The sequence below is a fragment of the Desmodus rotundus genome, chromosome 2 (genome assembly GCF_022682495.2).
Source record: "Desmodus rotundus isolate HL8 chromosome 2, HLdesRot8A.1, whole genome shotgun sequence".
Taxonomy (NCBI): Eukaryota; Metazoa; Chordata; class Mammalia; order Chiroptera; family Phyllostomidae; genus Desmodus; species Desmodus rotundus.
In genome coordinates, this window is record NC_071388.1 from 173563031 (window position 1) to 173585999 (window position 22969).

Consider the following 22969-nt stretch of genomic DNA (forward strand, 5'->3'; position numbering starts at 1 on the left):
ACAAAAAAAATGGCCCAAATGACAGAACACTTCAAAGCTCCAGAAAAAATACAACTAAGCGACGAAGAGATAGCCAACCTATCGGATGCACAGTTCAAAGCACTGGTTATCAATATGCTCACAGACTTGGTTGAATCTATTCGAAAAACAGATGAAAAAATGAAGCCTATGCTAAGAGAAACGAAGGAAAATGTTCAGGGAACCAATAGTGATGAGAAGGAAACTGGGACTCAAATCAATGGTATGGACCAGAAGGAAGAAACAAACATTCAACCAGAAAAAAATGAAGAAACAAGAACTTGGAAAAATGAGGAGAGGCTTAGGAACCTCCAGGACACCTTGAAACGTTCCAACATCCGAATTATAGGGGTGCCAGAAGGAGAAGAGGAAGAACAAAAAATTGAAAACTTATTTGAACAAATAATGGAGAACTTCCCCGATCTGGCAAAGGAAATAGACTTCCGGGAAGTCCAGGAAGCTCAGAGAGTCCCAAAGAAGCTGGACCCAAGGAGGAACACAACAAGACACATCATAATTACATTACCCAAGATTAAACGCAAGGACCTACGTCCAAGATTACTGTATCCAGCAAAGCTATCATTTAGAATGGAAGGGAGGATAAAGTGCTTCTCAGATAAGGTCAAGTTGAAGAGGCTCATCATCATCAAGCCCTTATTATATGAAATGTTAAAGGGAGTTACCTAAGAAAAAGATCAAAAATAGGAACAGTAAAAATGACAGCAAACTCACAGTTATTAACGACCACACATAAAACAAAAACGAGAGCAAACTAGGCAAACAACTAGAACATGAGGGTTGTCAATAGGGGAGTGGGAGGGGGAGAGGGGGGAAAGGTACAGAGAATAAGTAGCATAGATGATAGGTGGAAAATAGACAGGGGGAGGGTAAAAATAGTGTAGGAAATGTAGAAGCCAAAGAACTTATAAGTATGACCCATGGACATGAACTATGGGGGGGGAATGTGGGAGGGAGGGGGGTGGGCAGGATGGAGTGGAGTGGGGGGGGAAATGGGACAACTGTAATAGCATAATCAATAAATATATTTAAAAAAAAAAAGAATTTGAGAAAGCAAACATGCTTATCCATTTGCAATATCAACACAACTACCCCAGACAAAACCTTTTTACTGACACCGGAGAAAGGTTTAATTTATATTGAATATATACTCCATTGTGGCATCATTCATTTCTATAACATATTTTTGCAGAAAGAAAAGAAAAAGGTTCAGTACTTTAATAAGGTCTTTTTCTTTCAATGTTATCATCCCATCCATTGCGCCAACATAAAGATGTGGTATGAGGAATTTCCCATCTCAAAGAGTGCCTTGTATCCCCATCAGGAAAGTAGGCATACTCTGGGAGGCCGGCCAGAATGTGGGCATGGTCTCCTATAAAACTGGATTTTTATATGTACGCCAAAACGGGATTCCACCTGTACTTGCACTAGTTTCATATCTACTAAATGCTCTCTATCTTTCAAGAACTCAATGCCAAAATTCGGGGAATTCTTTCATTTTCCCAATTTTGCAAAAAAGTAAAAATAAATTCTATAACAAATTTCCAACTTTTTTTTGGCAATTGTGTAAGTACATTTTTGGAGGTGTTTTAATACTTTCTTTGGTTAGAAAAGTTCACGCAAGCCAAACTAAAAAATTCTCCAGCGTGCCTTGGGAACTCTATTGTAACACACCCCAGAACTGTTCTAGCGCTGTCGGATTTCTACACCATGAAAATAGAAAATACTAACCAGTAAAATAACTGGCAGGTTTTCGGGAGGGTTGATACAGTTGAAATTGTTACGAGCAAGCAGGACACTTGTCATAGCTGCACTTCGGGTTTGTCGGTTCCCATTCCTCCCCTCCACCCCCACTCGCAAAGCCAGGGCTGTGGTGGGGAGGGGGCAAGATGGACGAGGCAGAGACTCCCTCTGAACCGCCAGTTTTCCACCCAGCTCTGCGCACCTGCCACCCCCAGCCTAGCGGTCACAGCGAATTTCCCGCCCGCGGTCCGGGCTGGGCCGCACCTGGCCCACCAGCCTCCCGACTGCGGGGGCGAGGATGGCGGTGAACCCGGCGCCCAGATTAGTGGGCCGAGACTCTTTATTTTTTAAAAGTCTGTCTCCCGGGGAAGAAGGATTTGGCCGAGTGTGCTCTTTGAAATACTATATCGGGAACCTCACACATTAATTTATTTTTTAATTGCAAACCTTCCCAGTTCACTCGGCAGCTGGAAAGCAGGCCCGAGGCGGCGTCCCCTCCCTCCTGCCACCCTCGTTTCCCTCCTTCCCTCACCCTCCCTTCGCCCGGAGCCCGACTCGCGGGAGCCGCCCCCTCCCGGTCGCCCACTTGGTTCCTCCCAGCTGCCGTGTGAATGGGCCGCCCTCCGGATTCCGCGGAGGGGGAGGCGGGAAGAAGCCGTGCCCGGCCCCGGCGGCCGCCCGCCGCCCCCGCCCCGTGGCGGCCCACGCCGGCATCTGCGTCACTCGGCCGCGCGTGGGCGGGAGCCGGAGCGGCGAATGTAGCAAGAGCGGAATCTCCCCATGTGACAGCGCGCTGGGGGTGGAGGCGGCGGAGGCGGGCGGGGGAGGGGGCGGTGCAGCGCGCCGGGGGAGGGGTGGAGAGGGAGTACGCGGCGGAGGAGCCGCCGCCGCCGCCTCCGCCCGCGCGCCCGGGAACGGAGGAGCTGCAGCCGCTGCTACCGCGACCGAGCGAGCGCCGTCGGGGCAGGCGGGCAGGCGGGAAGAAGCGGGGGGTCGGAACTGGTGGGGAGCAGGAGAGCGTGCCCACCACCTTCCCTTCCCCCCTCGATGGGCGCGGGGGCGTCCCGGCCGCCGCCGCCGCTGTCTGTGGAGAGAGAGCCGGGGGCCGTCACTTCGGAGTTGGGGTTGAGCAGCCTTCGGGGGAGAGCGCGCCAAGACCGCTGGCCGAGTACGTACCAATTCGCTGTCTGCCTAGTGCAGGACGCGTTTGTGCTCGTGCAGCCGCGGGCGAACTTGGGGCGGCGGAGGCGCGGCGCGGGCACTGGGGGGCGGACGTCCAGGGGAGTGGGCCCGGCGCGGCCGCCGCCTGAAGGAGAGGGCGTTATTGGGCTCGTCGTGTGGGCGCTTCCCGGACAAATTCGGTGCGCGGGGGCAGCGAGAAGAGGACGAGCAAGGCAGGGGGCCTGGCCCGTGAGGTCCCTCTCCGAGAAAACCGGGGGTGCCGAGTCCTTTGTAACCCAGCTGGGGTCGTCGCGTGGAGCAATGGTGGGGTTGCGTGGTAGGTGCGCGCGTCTACCTTCCCATGGAGCAGAATCTTTTTGTTGGTTTGTTTACTTTATAAAAGTGTTACACTTGCAGTGGTAATTTTCGTCCTGGGTAGCCTCTCTCTGTCCGAATGGAATGTACAGTAGTTTTCTTTTTAAAAGCGGAAGGAGAGTTTTGCTTGGAAGTGGCTTGCAGAAACTTGGCATCGAGGTGTAGGGAAGCGAGACACTCATTGTGCTCTCTAAGGCAGAGTGTGGAATTTGCAAGCACACGTGGAACATACAAGCCTTGGATGCAGAGGTGTGTGACCTTATTCGTGGAGAAACATTGCAAGTGCTCTGCAATGTTTCTTGGTCTGCAACCCCAGGGTTCACAAAGCTTAAGATGTGAAAGGACACTTGCAGTAAGCCTAAATAAAATCTTAGGGAAAAGGATACTTGAGTAGGAATATGCATTTATAGGGTCCGCAGACCAAGTTTTGCAGTTGGTGATCTGGAGGAATCCTTGAATTGCGTATACTTATGTCTCACTCCATGAGATCTTGGAAGCATACAAATTTGGGGGCAGCTGTCAATTTAAAATATCATCGGAAAGAGTTAACCTGTCACTTCCAGTTGGTTTGCCAGTGATGTGTCTGCAAACTTGCAAACTTAAGGAGTGCAAAGATCAGAAGCTGAAAGGGAAATTCTCAGATCTTGTTTTAAAATATTTTGGCAGTTTTAATAGGTAATATTAGATTGCATAGGAACAGAAGCACGGAATTTAAAATAGATTAGTCACGTAGGAAATGCTAAGCTGTTTTGTTGGAAAAGTGTGCATGCAGCGAATTTCCTTCTTAGATTTTCACTTTTTGAAAATTTCTTCCTGTAAAACATAGCAGATTATGACTGTGTGGGTTTTAAGGAGAAATACTGGAAGAGAGGATGCAAGGGATTTACTTGTTAGAGGCTGATAGCTTCCTGAAGACTCAAAAGCTCCTTCTAATCTTATCTAAGTGCCAATAAAGTGGCTCTTAGCTTCAAGGGTATTCTTTTCCCTCCATTTTTCAGTATTGTTTGATATTTAATATTGTCCTTTCATTAAGTTTTAAAAATTAACGTTGTCTTTACAGTTGTTGACATGCATATAAGGCATTTCTTGAGAATTTATAGATGTCTGACAACGTCAGCCTTCTTTATTCCTGTTTGAGTGTTAGATACTGGAAAATGAGGTCTTGAAAGAAAGTAATTTCAAGGAACCATTGGAAGGTTTTTTGTTTTAATTTTAGTATTTTTAGCATCTTGCACAAAAGTTAATATGCCATCTTGGTGGTAGAAAAATTTTGTTTTCTTTGGCTCTGGTGATTTCCTTTTACATGTGAATATTAATAATAATAGTAGGAATAATAAACACAATGGGGCATTGTAGCTTTTTATTTTATTTCATTCTTCCTTCTGATTAAAATGACAAAATCCTTAGGAGTACTATAACTGATATAAGGAAATGTAGTGGGTGCATATGTCTGATACATAATTTGCTTTATTTAATAAATACATCTTGTATTTCAGAATTATTAATAAAATTGAATAATCTCAGCTAAATTAATTTTAAAATTTCTTTTTTCGTGACTAGTAAATTGCTCTATAGGGAAGTTAATAGGTTTTCATTCTTGTTTAGAGAATCCTTTAAAGTGTTAGATATTTTCATTTAATCTTACTTTAAGATCGTATTGGTTTGTTATTAAGGATTTTGGGGGTCTACACTGTGGATTCTTTGGAAGAAGAATTACATGTTATTACAAAGTGAGGGAGACCTTTGAAGAATTTATTGCATAAACATTAAATATTTAAAGCAAAAGATGACTGGATGAAAATAGAAGTATGTCAGGTTTTTGTGTCTGTGGACCTAGACTCTGTCCTAAGACTTAGGCCTCATCTATTGCATTATAAGAAGTCTAATTGTTTTGGTTTGTGCTATTTGTGTGTGTCAATTGGAAATGAAATCTCTGTAAAAATAACCTTTAATTGTGAAGCTCTATTCTGGATACCACAGAACCATAATATATTTTGTTATTTTCATGGAAATGACCATTTTATGTTTTAAACAGTTTAAGATCTTACTAATGTATAAGCAACTTGTATACATACATTTTATTGTGGAGTTTATTAATATATTAAGGAATAAATCATACTTACTCATGTATACTATAAGTTTGCTAGCCCCTTTGTTTGGGTTTTATCTTACCTGCTTCTTTCATTCTTTTTTAATAGAATGAAGAATTGTACAGTTATTATGTTAAATGCAAATTTCCTTTCTGATCTAATGTGTTCAGTAACAAGTACAATAGAATATATTCTGTTAAACTTAATGATGGAACAAGTGGGAAATTAGAGAAGTTGATGTTGGGGAAAAAATAGTAGTCCTCATATTGTCAGAATTCTCACAGCTAAAACATAACCATTAAGTTTTCAAATAGTTTGTCATTTCTCAACACATTGTATTTAGGGGACTGCACATTAATTTACAAAGTATGTTAATTTTATAATTTTTAAAGAGAAATTTCTGAAAACAATAAGATTTATATATACTGCATGCATACTACATGATCAGAGAGCACTTAATGTTTAATGAATGACTTGACTGTGGTTGATTGAAGAATTTCCAGCCGTAGTAAATGATGCTGGTTTTTACCTATTGGTATTACAGTTAAGTTGGTGTATAGTTATTGTTTAATTGTAAAAGAAATCTGATTTACTTTTTTCTAATTTTGATAAATTTAAACTTACACTTTCATTAAAATTTTAAGGAGTTGTAAGAGTTTTTTCCTAGTGTCATTCATAATTCAGAAAAGGATCATCAATAGAGGAACATTTTAAGTTTCCCAAATTACCATTAATTCATTAGAAGCTAATGCTTAGTTCGTAGCTATGACAGTAATAAGATCCAAAAATATATTTTTAAAAATATTTTTATTTACTGATTTTAGAGAGAAAGGAAAGAAGAAAGAGAGAGAGAGAGTCATTAATTTGTTATTCCATTTATTTACACATTTATTGGTAGATTCTTGTATGTGTCCTGACTGGAATTGAACCTGCAACCTTGGCTATCAGGACAACACTCTAACCAACTACGCTACCCAGCCAGGGCTAATAAGGTCCAAAAATATCTGGACTTAAGATGTATCACTGAATTCTTACTAATAAATGCCCCTGGGTAATTCGTTTGGTACTTGAAACACAAACACTGGAGTTTAATACCTCGGCCAACCCTGCAATCTTAAGTAACCAATGATGTAACTGAACTACATTTAATTATTTTAGCTTGAGCTTTAGGACTAGGACAGAAGTGAGAAGAATTCATTTCCTAGGCTTAAGGCTCATCCCTCCCAAAGCCAAATTCTTTTTATAAACCTTTTCAATTTCAACCTTTAAGTGTACCCATTACACCCTTCTCTGAGGGCCTTTAAGCTACCCTCTTCCAAACCTGGTGGTACTTGAGAGGCTTAAATATAGTTGGTGCCCTCAGACTTCCTATTTCCTTCCTTGCTATTTTCCATCTGTCTTTTCATTCCATTAGTGCGCACCAGATCTCATCTAGGTGTGAAGAAGAAAACAGTCTGGTAGAACTAATTCACCTTAATATGTAAATGACTCATAAGCTAACTCTTCCCAAGTTTTTTCTCATTTTTAATAAGTCTGTAAGAGGTTGTTGTTAACTAGATAATTTTAAAGTAAAAATTTCAGGCTGTGTTGGGAGGAAGGAATTTATAGTTCTCTGTGTAAGTAAGCCAGATCTTACCGGGATTTTTGCCCCATGTTTCTCCCTACTCCTGGAAGAGTGTCTCTTTGGAATGCCATTGATTTCCTAAGTGCATATACATAATGTATGTATGTATGTATGTATGTGAGTGTGTGAATAGATATATGAAACACCTATATTTATATTTCCTACAACATGGAGAGGAGGATTTAAGAGTAGTGATTATGAGTCCCCTTGACTGTAATGATCATTTATAATACTGATATTTTTTATTTGAGGATAGCTTATGCTGCATTTTAACTTCTAAAAATACTGACTGGGGCTGGACTAACACATGATGTATATTATAACACTCTCATTTATAGTTCTTATATTTGGGAGAGCATCCTTTGATCTATTGGAAAAATATGTTGCGGAAAATCACCACATAGCCTTGTAAGAAAGACTAAGTAATGAGGATGGGAGAATGAAGAGGACTGTAGGTAAAGTAGCTGGATGTGCTGTTATTAAATTGGTAATGCACTGGAACACCAACAGAAGGCATCCTTTCTGGAATTATGAAAGGAGGCTGTTGATCCGATTCTGACTCAAACGTTGAGTTTCATATGACAGCAGCCTTTACAGAAATGTCATTGAACACCATGCTAGGAATAGAGGGGGATGAAAGATGAATGAGACCTAGTCCCTACCCTCAGAGAGCTTATAACCTAACAATAACTCCTGCTTAGGTCTTGAACCACAGGGAAGCACTTAATATGCCTATGGGAAACAAAACTTCCCTGACATTGCCTGGCTGGGATGTGAGGATGGAGGCCCTCAGTGGTCTCGAAGGAAAAGAACTATTCCTCAGTCCTGCCTCAGTCTGTTCCAAGCTTCAGCCTGCAATGTGGCCCCACAACTCTCTCAAAACTCTTGAATAACTACTGACTTATCACTGACCTCTCTCTTTAATCTCTGTAGCTTGACATCCTTGACATGCTTTTCACCTATCTTCCCTTTCCAATTTGCAAAACTTTAATTTCAAAGTTTTAAATTAGATCTCTTTTCTACTTTCTGTATTCTTCCTTGATGATAGCATCCACTCCCAAGCTTCAACTATCACCCCTGTCAGACTTAACTTCCAAATTGCTAAATGTAGCTTGGATCAGTAGTTCATGGGCCAGGGGCCACAAATTAGTCAAAGTGTTCTGAAATTCAAATACACACCAAGCACTGGCTATGAAGTAAGATGCCTCTCAACATGCCCGTTTAGCAAATGAAGAGTAAATAAATACATACTTTATGACTTCATAAAATACAAACTCATTAAAAAGTGTAACCAGATTCATAGTACTAGTTGTCATATGTATTCTCAATCAACAAATAGTGAAAGTGAAACTGTCAATGAATATTTGCAATTTTTAAATTTAAAGTGATCTTCATACATGAAAAGTTTGAGAACTGTTAGCGCAAATCACTTTTAAGATAATTCATGTCAGGTACCACCTGGGGATTATAAAAATCTCAAAATTGGTAAGTCCAAAAGCAAGTATGTTTATCTCATTTTCTTCTTCCAGATTCCCAAATTTATTCTTCCCAACTTTCTTATTTCTTTTAGTTGCACCATTGCTCTTCCAGTTTCTTGAATTAATAAAAGTAGGAATTCCATCTTTGTGTTTTGCTCTTCCTTCCTCAGATCTACATGTTCTTAAGTCACATTACAACTCTTTTTCTTTCTCTGCCTCCAAAGCACCTAATTCTAGTTTTCACCGCTGCTTATCCCAACTTTGAAACCAACTTCCTCACCTGCAATGCATCCCTCTCCGCAAAGCCAACTTTAATTTCCTTAAATACAGGTGTGGCTCTTTACTCACCTGTGCACATTTCCCCACTGCATTGATAGGCATCCCAGTCCCACACCTACCTTTCCAACTTTCTCTCTGGTCCCTGTCATGCCCCTACGCTATGAAACAGATACACTGGCGTTCCTCAAATGTGCCTGCTGCATCCCTGACCCCATGCCAGACATCCTTCTACCCTCATATTTGCATAGCTTTTTCCAAAAAAAGCCTCTCCCATGCCCCTGGCCATAGCTATACTCTGCCTTCTCTGAACCCCACAATATGTTCTCTCTCTCCCCTTCTCATTCTATTTTTTCACTTACTCAAATATGCCAGTTACTGAGCCAGTCCTGGGAATACAGAGGAAAGATGGTCCTTCATTGGGGAATCCCTGAAGAGGGAGGAGACAGACAAGGACGCAGCCCCTTAAACACTATGGTAAAGACTATGCTAAGTGTTACACGTAAGGAATCATGGAATAGCCAAGTAGATTTACTGTATTACTGTTACAGCTACGTGTGTATAGTGTGCTAGGATTCTTTTATTATTTACTTCAGATGGAGAGGTGCAGCTAAAATAAAAGCTCTTTTGATTTATTTGACCTCCATATTGAAGCATGATTAGAGTTTGTAAGAACAGCAAACCTCATCTTATAAAAATTTTCTTTTAAATTAAATCCAGTTAATGTATGAAGTGGTGGGTGTTTAAATGATCACAGCACACTTTTGTAGGAAACAAACAGTAAGAGTGGGCCTTTAGAAAGTCTCTTGGGACTCTGATAGTTCACCTACTTATATATCTTGACTTTGGAAATGTACACTTGGTCCTGTCAGTCCTTACAGAGATACTATAATCACAACTACTTCTTTCTCACCAGCACATGAGCGTTTTCTAGGGGGTTTCCTTTATGGGTAAAGATGAGAAAGGATAAACTATTGAAAATGAATATTTTTAAAAATCATTGCCTTATCTCAGAATAATAAAACCAAAGTTTGGGTCTTTAGGTCTCCTTTTAAGTTGTTAAAAAATTTTGTCTAATATCTATTTTTTCTTATTGCTTATAAAAAATTCAAAAATTCTATTCATCTAGATTTTTTCTTATAGTCTTTCCTCTATTTCATAATTTGGGGGAGTACATATGATGACATAATTGATGATAGCATAAACCTTGCATAGTTACAGTCCTCTCATAAAAAGATTTTGTGCATGTGTGCATGTACATAGGTGTGTATATGTAATTTTTTGTATATGCTCTTGAGTTCATAGCCTGTGGAGCTATTGTGTTAGATGTGTGATGGGGAAGTAAGTTTCTTATACTTTAGACATTTTCTAGAAGCATTTCTCTTTGGTATAATGAAAAAAAACAATTTAACTTGTGTCTGTAACTCTTGAGAGCTATGTTTTTGTGGGGTAATTTCCAGCTGGGTGATACACTCTCTCACTGGAGCGTCTCCCCTCCAGTGGGAGGACAAACAGATCGTCCTCTGGGCAGTTTAGAAGATGCAAGAGTGTTTTTGTCTAGAGGACTGAGGTGATATGAACACAAAGGGAGACTTAACCTAGATGATCACAGAACATATAGGAGTTTGCGGTACCCAGAGGGTATACTAAATAGGAATCTTCTAGTGTGGTTTGCCATATTTGCCAAATCATGGGAGCCTTGTGAGATGCAGCTTAGAAGCCTGGAAAGTATTCTTTCAAAAGCACCCCAAGTGATTTCCTGGGTGTTTGTAGAATCTACTGGGTCCCAATTCAATTTATTTTATGTCTCTTGGAAAGGCATCAGTTCACCTGGCAATACAGTTTTAAAATAAAAAGTCTAAAGATTTGAGGGGGTCACTAGCTGATCAAAGCAGATTGTGGTTAACACACTGGTTCCTGGAGATGGGGCTTTTCAGGAGTCACTGCTTAGGGTGGTAAGGAGATGGATTCTCCTTGGATAGGATGACTGAGACTAGAATTTTGTGTAGCATTCTGATTGATGGCATAAAGCAAAAGTCCAGATTTGATCTCTTCCTGGCCTTCAGGGATGTTCCTGATATTCCCCTGCTTGCCTTATCTCCCAGTTAATGATGGCTCCATACTATTCTAAATTGAGAGTGGAGCTTCTGTTTTCCTCTGATGTATGTATTCTTTTGGCCTTGTGTAATTTTCTCCATAGAGGGCTACAGGGTCCTTTTAATCCTAAGAGGGTGCATTATTACATGTTTGTTTCTCTTAAATGGAAGTACTTGGCCAACTCCTTGTATGTGGGAGGTCTCCAGGCAACTGAATAACTTTTAAAGGCTGCTAAGAGGTCAAGACATACTTTGCTAGGTCTTGTTCTTTCTCTTTAAAGGCAGGCTTCTCTATCTTGCTTGGGCTCTAAAATGTTTCTTCGTGGCTGTATCTTAGGCTCTCTGTTGCTTCTTTGGAGGGTTTACTCACCCTCCCTCCTTTCATCATATATCTCTAACCCTTACACACACTTGGATTCCAGTCCTGTGCCATGAAGTACAATGTGTTTGAAAGGGAATCCCATCGTCCTGATTTTTCTATATCGCCAATGCCTGTCACAGTTCTAGACTCTCACATATGTGCTCCAATCTTCATTTTACTCTTTTGTTCCTGGGACCGTATAAAGTGTAACAATTTACTCTCCTTCATCACTTATACCTAAATGATCACCAAGTCTTGTCATTTATTTGTTTGAATTTTTCCTGCCTCTTTTTCTCTTGTTTCCTAATACATTACCTTCTGTCTTCTCACCTCCAGTTCATACTGAGAGCTTTCTTCCTCTGCCTGTCAGACTAATGTTGCTATTTTTTTTCTTTATAAAAAGGAATAGCTATATCTTGCAGGGCTGTGATGAGGATTAGACATACTGTAATATAAAGTGTTTATCATATTATCTGGCACAAAATAAGTATTCAATGAATGGTGTAATAATATCCTTCTTACCTCCTTCTGAATTTGATTATCCCTCACTTCACCTCTGTGTCCACACCATGGAAGCAGCAAAGCGAATAGTCAAAAATATGGGATATAAAGCCCTGTGAGCCTTGGTGTGAGTCCCTAGACTTCTGTTTAACTAGTTGTGAGATCTCAGGCAAATTACTTGTTATCTTGGAGCCTTTATATTTTTCTCTTTAAAATGGAAACAATTATACTGACCATTGGGGTTGTTAGGAGAGAAAAATGAGATACTTGTGTTCAGAGAGCATGCTTCCTTAACAGTCAGTTGCTGTGCAAATGCTTCTTGTTTCTGTCCTTCCCATACTTCATTCTTTTTTTTAAGATTTTATTTATTATTTTTAGAGAGAAGGGAAGGGAGGGAGAGAGGGAGAGAAACATCAGTGTAAGAAAGAAACATCTGTTGGTTGCCTCTTGCACGCACCCCCACTGAGGACCGAACCACAACCCAGGCCCGTGCCCTGACCGGGAATCAACCAGCAACCCCTTGCTTTGCAGTAGGTCACTTAACCAATTAAGCCACACCAGTCAGGGCCCATACTGTATTCTTACATTCCGTAGTGTCTAACAAATACTGGGTTTAAGAAGTTTAGAGCAAGTGTGATAAGTATTTCCTCTCTTCTTTTTGCAGGTTAAACACATCCACAGTAATGGCTGCGGCCTTGCCCAGGACCCTGGGGGAGTTGCAGCTGTATAGAATATTGCAAAAAGCCAATCTGCTTTCTTATTTTGATGCCTTTATCCAACAAGGTGGTGATGATGTCCAGCAACTCTGTGAAGCTGGAGAAGAGGAATTCTTGGAAATCATGGCCCTTGTGGGCATGGCTAGCAAGCCCCTTCATGTTAGAAGGCTACAGAAGGCATTGAGAGACTGGGTTACAAACCCTGGCCTTTTCAATCAGCCGCTGACTTCCCTGCCTGTTAGTAGCATACCCATCTATAAGTTACCAGAGGGATCGCCAACGTGGCTGGGAATATCCTGTAACAGTTATGAAAGGAATAGCAGTGCCCGGGAACCTCATGTAAAAGTCCCCAAGTGTGCTGCCATCACCTGTGTGCAGAGCCTGGGACAGGGGAAATCAGATATGGGGAGCTTAGCGCTGCAGGGTATTGGTGAGTCCAGACTCTGGCAAGGCCACCATGCCACTGAGAGTGAGCACAGCCTCTCCCCAGCAGATCTCGGCTCCCCAGCTTCCCCAAAAGAAACCAGTGAGGCACTGGATGCTGCAGCCGCGCTCTCTGTAGCCGAGTGTGTGGAGCGAATGGTTTCTACGCTGCCAAAAAGTGACTTGAATGAAGTGAAAGAGCTGCTAAAAACCAACAAGAAGTTGGCCAAAATGATCGGTCACATCTTTGAGATGAGTGATGATGATCCACACAAAGAGGAGGAAATTCGAAAATACAGTGCAATATATGGCAGGTTTGACTCAAAGAGAAAGGATGGGAAACATCTCACACTTCACGAGGTAAAAAGACCATGTTTTTTCTCTGTCTGTATGTGGCATGTTGTGTTGACTAAGAGAAAAGTTTGGTAAGCGTTTGCAGCAGAGGAGATGTACTCCCTAAAAGCAGTATTAAAAACATTTAGGTCTTCGCAAAATATAACTCTTTTATGAAAGACCATATTTATTGTGTTAGGGTATTTTTATGTTGAACTTTGGAACTACAGTGTGGGATGACTTAGAAAAATTTAAACAGTGAAGGCATAAAGTCTTTGACTTTACAAGACTGTTTTTTAATTAAGACATCAAAAGGGATTTTAAGTGTTTTATCATTTTAAAACATTTTTGTAGAAATTTTTTAGAAAAAAAACTTGTATAAATAACCAGAACTTAAAGTAATTTTCAGCTAGCGTAGCGTACAAAATTATATTAGGTGAATATTGGAAGAATTAATTATCACTTTGGTTTCATTTATGTGGATTTATATTGTTTTGGTTTGACATTTAGCATTTAAATATCTTATTGTTTTATCTTCAGTGCTCTACCCGGAAGTATTCTGATTAATTGTAAAAATGCATACACACACACACACACACATACGCACATAGCATTTCATTTACTCCCTTTCTCTTGTCTGTTTGGCCAACACATTTTTATGATTTAACTCAAGCATAAGCTTCACTCTCTTCTGATATGTTTCCCCTCAATTAGAATGACCTTTCCATTTTTATTCCTACGTATACTACATTGCAGTAACTTTAATTTCAGCACTTTATTGTACTTATTGTACACTAGTCTGTCTCTCTCAGTATATTTGGGTCTCTTCAATGCAGAGATAATATCTCACTCATTATAAAAAATCCTCAGAGACTAACACACCCAACAAATGCTTGAAAAATAAGTGCATTTTCAAAACTAAAAAGGATATTTCATAGCTAAATTTTTAATAGCCATTTATTTTTTAGAAGAAAGAAATGAGCCCTGTTTGGAAAAAAATGTCTAGCTGGATGCAGAATTTCATGTTAGAAACATGAGGTTTTTCCCCCAGACTTATACTCTTAACACCAAAAAAGAATATATACTTATTGTTAAATATTTATTTTTTTGTATTACATTCATTTGTATTGTATTTATTTATTGTAAAATAACTATTCAGTTATTGCAAAAGGATGTAAAGTGATTGAATCTGTAAGCTATTAGGTGCTTTTCTTTACATATACAAATATGGGTTCATATTTACACACTGTTCTCCAAATTCCTTTCTTTTTAAAAATTAACAGTACATGCACAGTACAGTATACTATTAGGTATACTTTTAAAGTATATTTTATTGATTATGCTATTACAGTTGTCTCATATTTTTCTCCCCTTTATCCCTCTCCTCCCTGCAACCCCCTCCTTCCAACATTGCCCCCCTTAGGTCATGTCCCTGGGTTGTACATATAAGTTCTTTGGCTTCTCCATTTCCTATACTATTCGTAACCTCCCGCTGTCTATTTTGTACCCACCATTATGCTTCTTATTCCCTGTACCTTTTCCCCCCATTCTCCCCTAGCCTCTTCCCCGCTGATAACGCTCCATGTGGTCTCCATTTCTGTGATTCTGTTCCTGTTCTAGTTGTTTGCTTAGTTTGTTTTTGTTTTTTTTTATTAGGTTCAGTTGTTGATAATTTTAAGTTTGTTGTCATTTCACTGTTCATAGTTTTGACCTTCTTCTTTTTCTTAGATAAATCCCTTTAATATTTCATATAATAAGGGCTGGGTGATGATGAATTCTTTTAACTTGACCTTATCTGGGAAGCACTTTATCTGCCCTTCCATTCTAAATGATAGCTTCGCTGGATAGAGTAATCTTGGATGTAGGTCCTTGCCTTTCATGACTTTGAATACTACTTTCCAGCCCCTTCTTGCCTGTCAGGTTTCTTTTGAGAAATCAGCTGACAGTCTTATGGGTACTCCTTTGTAGCTGTCTCCTTTTCTATTCCTGCTTTTAAGATTCTCTCCTTATCTTTAATCTTGGGTAATTTAATTATGATGTGTAATCTTGGTGTGTTCCCATTTGGGCCCAACTTCTTTGGTACTCTCTGAGCTTCCTGGACTTGTATGTCTAGTTCCTTCACCAGATTGGGGAAGTTTTCCTTCATTATTTGTTCAAGTAAGTTTCCAATTTCTTGCTCTTCCTCTTCTGGCACCCCTATAATTCAGACGTTGCCTTAGAAGTCCTATGTCTCTCCTCATTTTTTTGAATTCTTGTTTCTTCATTCTGTTCTGGTTGAACGTTTATTTCTTCCTTTTATTCCAAATCGTTGATTTGAGTCCAAGTTTCCTTCCCTTCACTGTTGGTTACCTGTATATTTTTCTTTATTTCACTTTGTATAGCCTTCACTTCTTCCTTTATTTTGAGACCAAACTCAACCATTTCTGTGAGCATCCTGAATACTAGAGTTTTGAATTCTGCATGTGATAGGTTGGCTATCTCCTCATCACTTAGTTCTTTTTCTGGAGTTTTGATCTGTTCTTTCACTTGGGCCATATTTCTTTGTCTCGGGACATCATTTATGTTGTAAGAGGCAGAGCCTTAGGTATTCACCAGGGTGGGGCACCCCACTTGGCTGTGTTGTGGCACTCTCTGTTGGGGAGGGTTCTGAGATGGAACGGTACCACTTGCTCAGCTCTTGCCCGCTTTCAATTACTTCCCACAAATGTATTGTGCGCTTTCGGATTCCCAGGTGGGTCGGCTTGTGTACGTTCTAGGATCCCATGGGCTCTTTCAACAGACTCTCCTATGAGGCAGAGTTTCTCCTGCTGCAGCAACCCCCAGATTTTTACAGCCAGAGGTTTTGAGGCTTTAATTTCCCACACTGGAACCCTGGGTTGCATGGTTTGTCTCACTCCCCAGTTATTCCTCCCAGCTTATCCACACACAAATGTGGGACCACCTGCTCTGCCAGCCACCACCTTGTCGTGTGTCCACTCTGACCAGACTTTCCATCTCCACTCCTCCTACCAGTCTAGATGAATGTTTCTTCTTTAACTCTTTGGTTGTCAGACTTCGATACAGTTCAATTTTCTGGCAGTTCTGATTGTTTTTTCGTTTTAAATTGGTTGTTATCCTTCTTTTGATTTTGCAAGGAAGCAAAGCATCTTGGCCAGAAAACCAATTAGGTACTTTTTAAGTCTAGAGCTACCTTATTTATGAGTTGCATTGTATTCCATTATTTATCTTAACCATTCACTTTTTGATATTATATAGGTTGTTTGCTTTTTTGATATTAAATATGGTGATAGTTGAACATTATACACGTGTACCTTTACAGGCTTCTGAATGTTTTTCTGTAGGTTTCAACATGTACATTATGGGATCAAAGGATATGTATATTTAATATTTTAGTACATACTGCTAAACTGCCTTCTAAAAACTGCAACAGTTTACACTTCCACTATCATTATATGCAAGTGTCCATTTCTCCACATTCTGCTATTTTGCTAATATTGTGTTTATCATTCTTTTAAAGTGTTTTTTATTTTTTCAATTACAGCTTACATTCAAAAGTATTTTGTATTAGTTCCAGTGTACAGCATAGTGGTTAGACAATCATATACTTTACAAAGTGTTTCCTTGCTATTTCCTAAGCAATATTATGTAGTACTGTACTGGCACTATGTATTTCCTGGCACCATACGTAGTTATTACAGTGTTATTGACTATCATTCTTTTTAATCTTTGCCAGTCTAGTAGAGGAGAAATTTTTATTGTGCAAATTTAGTTTGCTTAGTGAGGATAAATATCTTTTCATATGTTTAACAGATTTAATTTTATGTTTATATTCTTTGTTTTAATGTTGAGATTTTTGTCTTACCTTTAAAAATGTTGGTTGGTTTGAACTTTTTATATGCTAAGGATATTAACCTTTTGTCTGATGTTGTAAATATTTTCCCAGATTCTCATTTGTCCTTTGGACTTTCAGACTGCCATGTGGAAGTTTAATTTTATGTTTTATGTGAGTTTATCCGTCTAGTTCTTTAATCTTTCACCAGTATAGAGTTATTTTAATTAATTTAGCTAAATAATATAATGCCTGGAAAGGCAAGTGCCCCTTCAATAGTCTTATATTGCAGCCTCTGTTTTTTTAAGTAATCTTATGCATTTCTCCCTCCAAATGAAATTTTTTAATGCACTCGTCAAATTTCCCCAAAATTTCTGCTGGTATTTTCATTAGAAATGCCTTACAAGTAGAGATTAATTTGGAAAAATCATTTTACAATAATGAAAACTCCTATACAGTAATACAGGGTATATAGTTACTTACTTAGATCTTTTATATTCCTGGGTAATTTTTTAAGGTTTTTTTTTATACAGGTTTTGCACATTTCTTATTAGGTCATGTACTGTGTATTATATATATGTATGTTAAATGCCTATATAACATATATGTAAATTTATTTTTTAATACAGGATATACAGATATATAAGATTGTTATAAATAAATTGTTGTAAATGAATGTTTCCCACATTTAAAAAAATTTCTCTCACTGGCTGACTTTTGTATATTAATAGGTTTGCAGCAAGTTTACTATCTGATTTTTTTAAATAAATGAGTTTAGGTATGAGTGTATACTAGAGCTTAAGATCATAGAATTGGTTAGCAAAATTACTTAAATGCAGTGAATCAGTGATTTGATCTATTTTGGGCATATCCTTTTACAATCATTACGTTTGTTGTTGCCATACAACATCTAACTCACGAGAACTTGTGAGTGGAGCTAGAAAATACACTTAGTGGTATAAATCAGATATTCTTGGACACTTTCACTACCTATGAACCAATAAATGAATCTACTAAAAGGCTGTCAGCAATAGAAAACAAAGGGCATAACATGTTGGCAGTTACATTTCATGTTTTAATCCAGTTTTCATGTAATTTTTAATTGCTTTTTTTGTTTATGTTATTACAGTTGTCCCTACTTTTTCTACCTTTGCCCACCTCCACGCAACCCTCTCCCCAGGCAATTCCCATATCGTTGTATGTGTCCATGGGTCATGCATATATAAAACACAGCAGATAAAACACAAAGTTTAGTTACAAGACCTGTATCTTTATCAAAGCAAAAGTATGTTAAAAAATTACTTTAATAAACCCACGTACCTCACATTATTTAAAAAAATTATAACCTACTTTAAAAAAGTCCATAATGAATTATTTCACACTTGGCTTTTGCTTAGGGGCTCTTTGCCTCTTTGGATAAATAGGTACAGATGGTATTTAAGTAATGAGAACATTATGATTTTCCCAAAATAAGGGAATACTTAAAATGAATGCTAGAAACCTGAGATGTGGAGGTAGGGGCTTTTTGCTGACAAATAGAATATTTGTCAGCAGATAGCAACTTCCAACCAAAGCAGCTCTGGACTCAAAGATAGGAAGGGGAAGAGGGGCATGTATATAGATCGAGTCAATTGGTAAATAGTAGACCTAGTAGAACTTCTGCAGGAATTGGAGTGGTAAGCACATTATCTAGATAAGGATGATGATGTCAAGTTTATAAGGTCAGTTTCCATTGTAGTGTTGAGAAGTCAAGGCTGAGTGTTTCAGAGTTCAACAGTCTTAGTTTTGAGAGAGAAAGAATGCTGAATCTGGGAACCCCATAGACCTGAACACATTTATTAGTAAGTTATGATGCTTTATTCTGAACTCTCAGCTTAGAATGGATAGACTTCAGCATCTAATACTTAAACACAAATGTTGGCCATTTCCTTTTGATCATTTCAAAAAATGGATTAGGACTTGTAGGGTAGTCTGTTTCTTTTTCATTTTATTTTAATTTCTTTAAAAATAAAATCTTTTGAGAGAGAGGAAGGAGAAAGAGAGGGAGAGAAACATCAATGAGTGGTTACTTCTTGCACACCCCCAGTTGGGGACCTGGCCTGCAACCCAGACATGTGCCCTGCCTGGGGAACAAACTGGCAACCCTTCCGTTTGCAGGTTGGCATTCAGTCCACTGAGCCACACCAGCCAGGGTGTTAGTCTGTTTGCTTTTGAGTCACTTTCGTTAAGTCACATTTTGCTAAGAATATGTTCATCCAAGTTTTCAAACTCACTCGCATAAAGTTGTTTATAATTTTTAAGATCTAATATTATTTTTATAGTTAAATCCATTTTCCCTGGATCAGTTTTGCCAGAGGTGTGTCAATTTCATTAATCTTTTCAGGTAGCTGCAAACTAGAGCCTGTGGGCCAAATCTAGCCCGCCTCCTGATTTTGTAGATAAACATATATTAGAGCACAGCCGTACCCATTTGTTTATGTCTGTGACTGCTTGTGAGCTATATGTCAGAGTTCAGTAGTTGTAACATAGACTATGTTGGCCTGTAAAGGTAAAATATTTTCTGTCTGACCTTTTGCGAAAGAAAGTTTCCAATTCCTAATCTTTTTGAAGAAGCACCTTTTGGTTTAGTTGATATGCTTAGTTGTGCTGTGTGTATGTTCTGTTTTCTTAGTTTATTTTATTGTCCTTCTCTCATTTAAATTGGGTGCTTAGTTCATGAATGCTAGTTCTTCTCTAATGTAAAAAAATAAGGCTCTAAATTCTTACTGTGTATTGAATTAGCATTATTCAAAGTCTTAATACAAAGTTATTTTCAGTTCTGATTATTTCTCTTTATAATTTATTTGGTGACTCTTGAGTTATTTAGAAGTGTTTCTTTTTATTTTTCAAATATGAGGGTTTTTTCCTTAATTATTTTTCCTAATGATTTCTAACTGAATTACATTATAGTCAGAGAACATAGCTTGCATATTGCCAACCCTTTAAATTTTTTGAGATTTTAGTTATGGCCCAGTATGTGGTGAGTGTTTTTTTTTATGTGTTTCTTCAGTTGTGGTGGGAGAGTGTTCTGTGTATGTGTTTCAACAAGCTTATTAACTCTGTTATTCAAATTATCTAGTATTACTTTTTTTTTTTTTGACTTGCTCTATCAGTGACTGAGAGTTGTGTGTTAAAATCACTCTACTGTGCCCTGGCTGGTGTGGCTCTGGACTGAGTGCTGGCTTGCAAACCAAAGGGTCGCCAGTTTGATTCCCAGTCAGGGCACATGCCTGGGTTGTGGGCCAGGTCCCTAGTTGTGGGCATGTGAAAGGCAACCACACAGTAATGTCTCTCTCCCTCTTTTTCCTTCCCTTCCCCTCTCTCTAACAATAAATAAATAAATAAATCATCTTAAAAAATTAAAAATATAAAATCACCTATTGTAATTGTGGAGTTATCTATTTCTCTTTATATTATGCAGTAACCTTATTAATCTTGCATTTAATAATGCATTTTGCTTTAAAAACATTTTCTTTGATTTTAATAAAAATACAAGTGCTTTCTTTTTGTTAGTAATTGAATGTTAGAATTTTTTATAATCTTTTAAGTCTTTCCTAATTCATGTTTTAGCTATATCTCTTATAAATACCAATAGTTGGATTTTTTAAAAATTCAGTTTACATTCTTTTTTTCCAAAATTTTATTATTTGTTTATTTATTTTTAGAGAGAGGGGAAGGGAGGAAGAGAGAGACAGAAACATCAATGTGTGGTTGCCTCTCACACACCCTTTACTGGGGACCTGGCCCGCAACACAGCCATGTGCCCTGACTAGGAATCGAACCCATGACCCTTTGGTTCACAGGCCATCATTCAATCCACTGAGCCACACCAGCCAGGGCCCAGTCTTACATTCTTTGTCTTTTAACTAGAACATTTGGTTCATTTACATTTATTATAATGACTAATATTTTGAATTTATTTCCATTCATTTGTTTTGTATTTCTTCCCCTTTTCAACTTTTTATATCTCAAATTGACCATCTGGAGTAAATTTACTTTTAGCCAGAGGTGCATCATGTAGAATTTTTTAAATAAAGTTCTACAAATGGCAAGCTCTGTCCTTCTCCACCTCACTAGAAAATATTTTGCCCCGATTTTTTTTACCTTGATTCTTATTTTAATCTGTTTTAATGGAAAATTTCATATGTACACAAAGTAGAAAGAATAATGCAATAAATTCCCATGTTGCCATCACCTAGCTTAAAAATTATCAACCTTGTTTCATATACACCCAATAATGTCTTAAATAATAGATACAGAAGCTGGATTATATTCAGTTATTTTACAGAAGAATAGATCATACACAGATCTTTCTCTGTATTTTCTCTTTTTTCCCTTTCATTGAATTTATTGGGGTGATACTGGTTAACAAAATTATACAGGTTTCAGGTGCACAGTTCTGTAACATACCATATGCCCTCTGTATTGTGTGTTCACCACCCCAAGTTAAGTATCTTTCATCACCATTTATCCCCTCTATATCCTCACCACCCTCTCCTTCCCCCCAGCAATTACCACACTTCTGTCTGTGCCCATGAGCTTCCTCTCTCCCTCTGCCCCATCTTTCCCTCTCTTCTCTCTTCTGTCTCTCTTTTTTCCCTCAATCCCTCCAACAGTCATTTCCTCCTAGGACTGTTTTCACTATGTCCCATAGATTTTGGGTTGTTGTGTTCTCACTTTTATTCATTTAAAGGTATCTTTTAATTTCTTCCTTGATCTCATTGTTAACCCATTCATTGTTTAGTAACATATTATTTAGCCTCCATGTCTTTGTGTGATTTTCCTGTTGTTTTTTTCTTCTTAATTGATGTCTAGTTTCATACAATTACAGTCAGAGAAGGTGCTTGATATGATTTCAGTCTTCTTAAATTTATTAAGACTTGTTTTGTGTCCTAAGATGTGGTCTATTCTAGAAAATATTTCATATGCACTTGAATGTATATTCTGCTGCTTGGGGGTGAAATGCTTTAAAGATATCTATTAAATCCATTTGATGTAGTGTGTCATTTAAGGCTGCTGTCTTGTTGTTGATTCTCTGGAAGATCTATCCGTTAATATCAGTGGGGTGTTAAAATCCCCTACTGTGACTGTATTACTGTCAATCCCTCCCTATGTCCATCAAGATTTGCTTTACATATTTAGGTGCTTCTATGTGAGATACATAAATGTTTACAAGGGCTATATCCTTTTGTTGGATTGCTTCCTTTATCATTATGTAGTGTCCTTTGTCTCTTACTGTAGCCTTTTTAAAAACACTCTATTTTGTCAGGTGTAAGTATTGCTACCCACCTTTTTTTCCCTTTGCATTTGCATGAAATATCTTTTTCCATTCCTTTAGTTTTAGTCTGTGTGTATCTTTTATTCTGAGCTGAGTCTCTTACACACAGCATATAAGATCTTGTTTTCTTATGCATTTAGGTAACCTGTGTCTTTTGATTGGAACATTTAAGCCATTTACATTTAAAGTGATTATTGATAGGTATGTCTTTATTGCGATTTTTTTCTTTTAACTATGTTACTTTGTTGTTGTTGTCATTGTCTTCTTCCTCCTTCTTCCTTCTCCTCCTTGGTCCTTTAACATTTCTGGTAATAGTGGTTTGGTGGTAACAAATCCCCAAAGCTCTTTATTTATCCTTCAATTTTAAATGAGCCTTGCTGGGTAAAGTAGCCTTGGTTGTAGGTCCTTGCTTTTCAGCACTTTGAATATTTCATGCCAGTTCCCTGTGGCCTGAAATATTTCTGTTGAGAAATTAGTTGATAGTCTTATGGGAGCTCCCTTGTAGATAATGGTCTGTCTTTCTCTTGTGGGTTTTAAGATTCTCTCTTTGTTGACAACAGTGTGGTGATGGGGTGGGGGTAATGTGGATGGAGGTGGAAGAGAGTATAGG

General features: G+C 38.6%; 1 protein-coding gene across 2 annotated transcripts in view; it reads left to right on the forward strand.

Moving 5' to 3' along the window:
- Window positions 1–2626: 2626 nt before the first annotated feature.
- Window positions 2627–22969, forward strand: part of NAB1 (NGFI-A binding protein 1) — a 48818-nt gene continuing 28475 nt past the window's right edge. The window contains exons 1-2 of one of the 2 annotated variants that reach the window (XM_024564013.4): window positions 2627–2947; window positions 12406–13240. In XM_024564013.4, the coding sequence (XP_024419781.2) occupies window positions 12425–13240 (816 nt within the window). In that variant the 5' untranslated portion in view covers window positions 2627–2947; window positions 12406–12424. The remainder of the gene's footprint in view (window positions 2948–12405; window positions 13241–22969) is intronic. The other variant, XM_045198296.2, reaches the window with a different exon arrangement.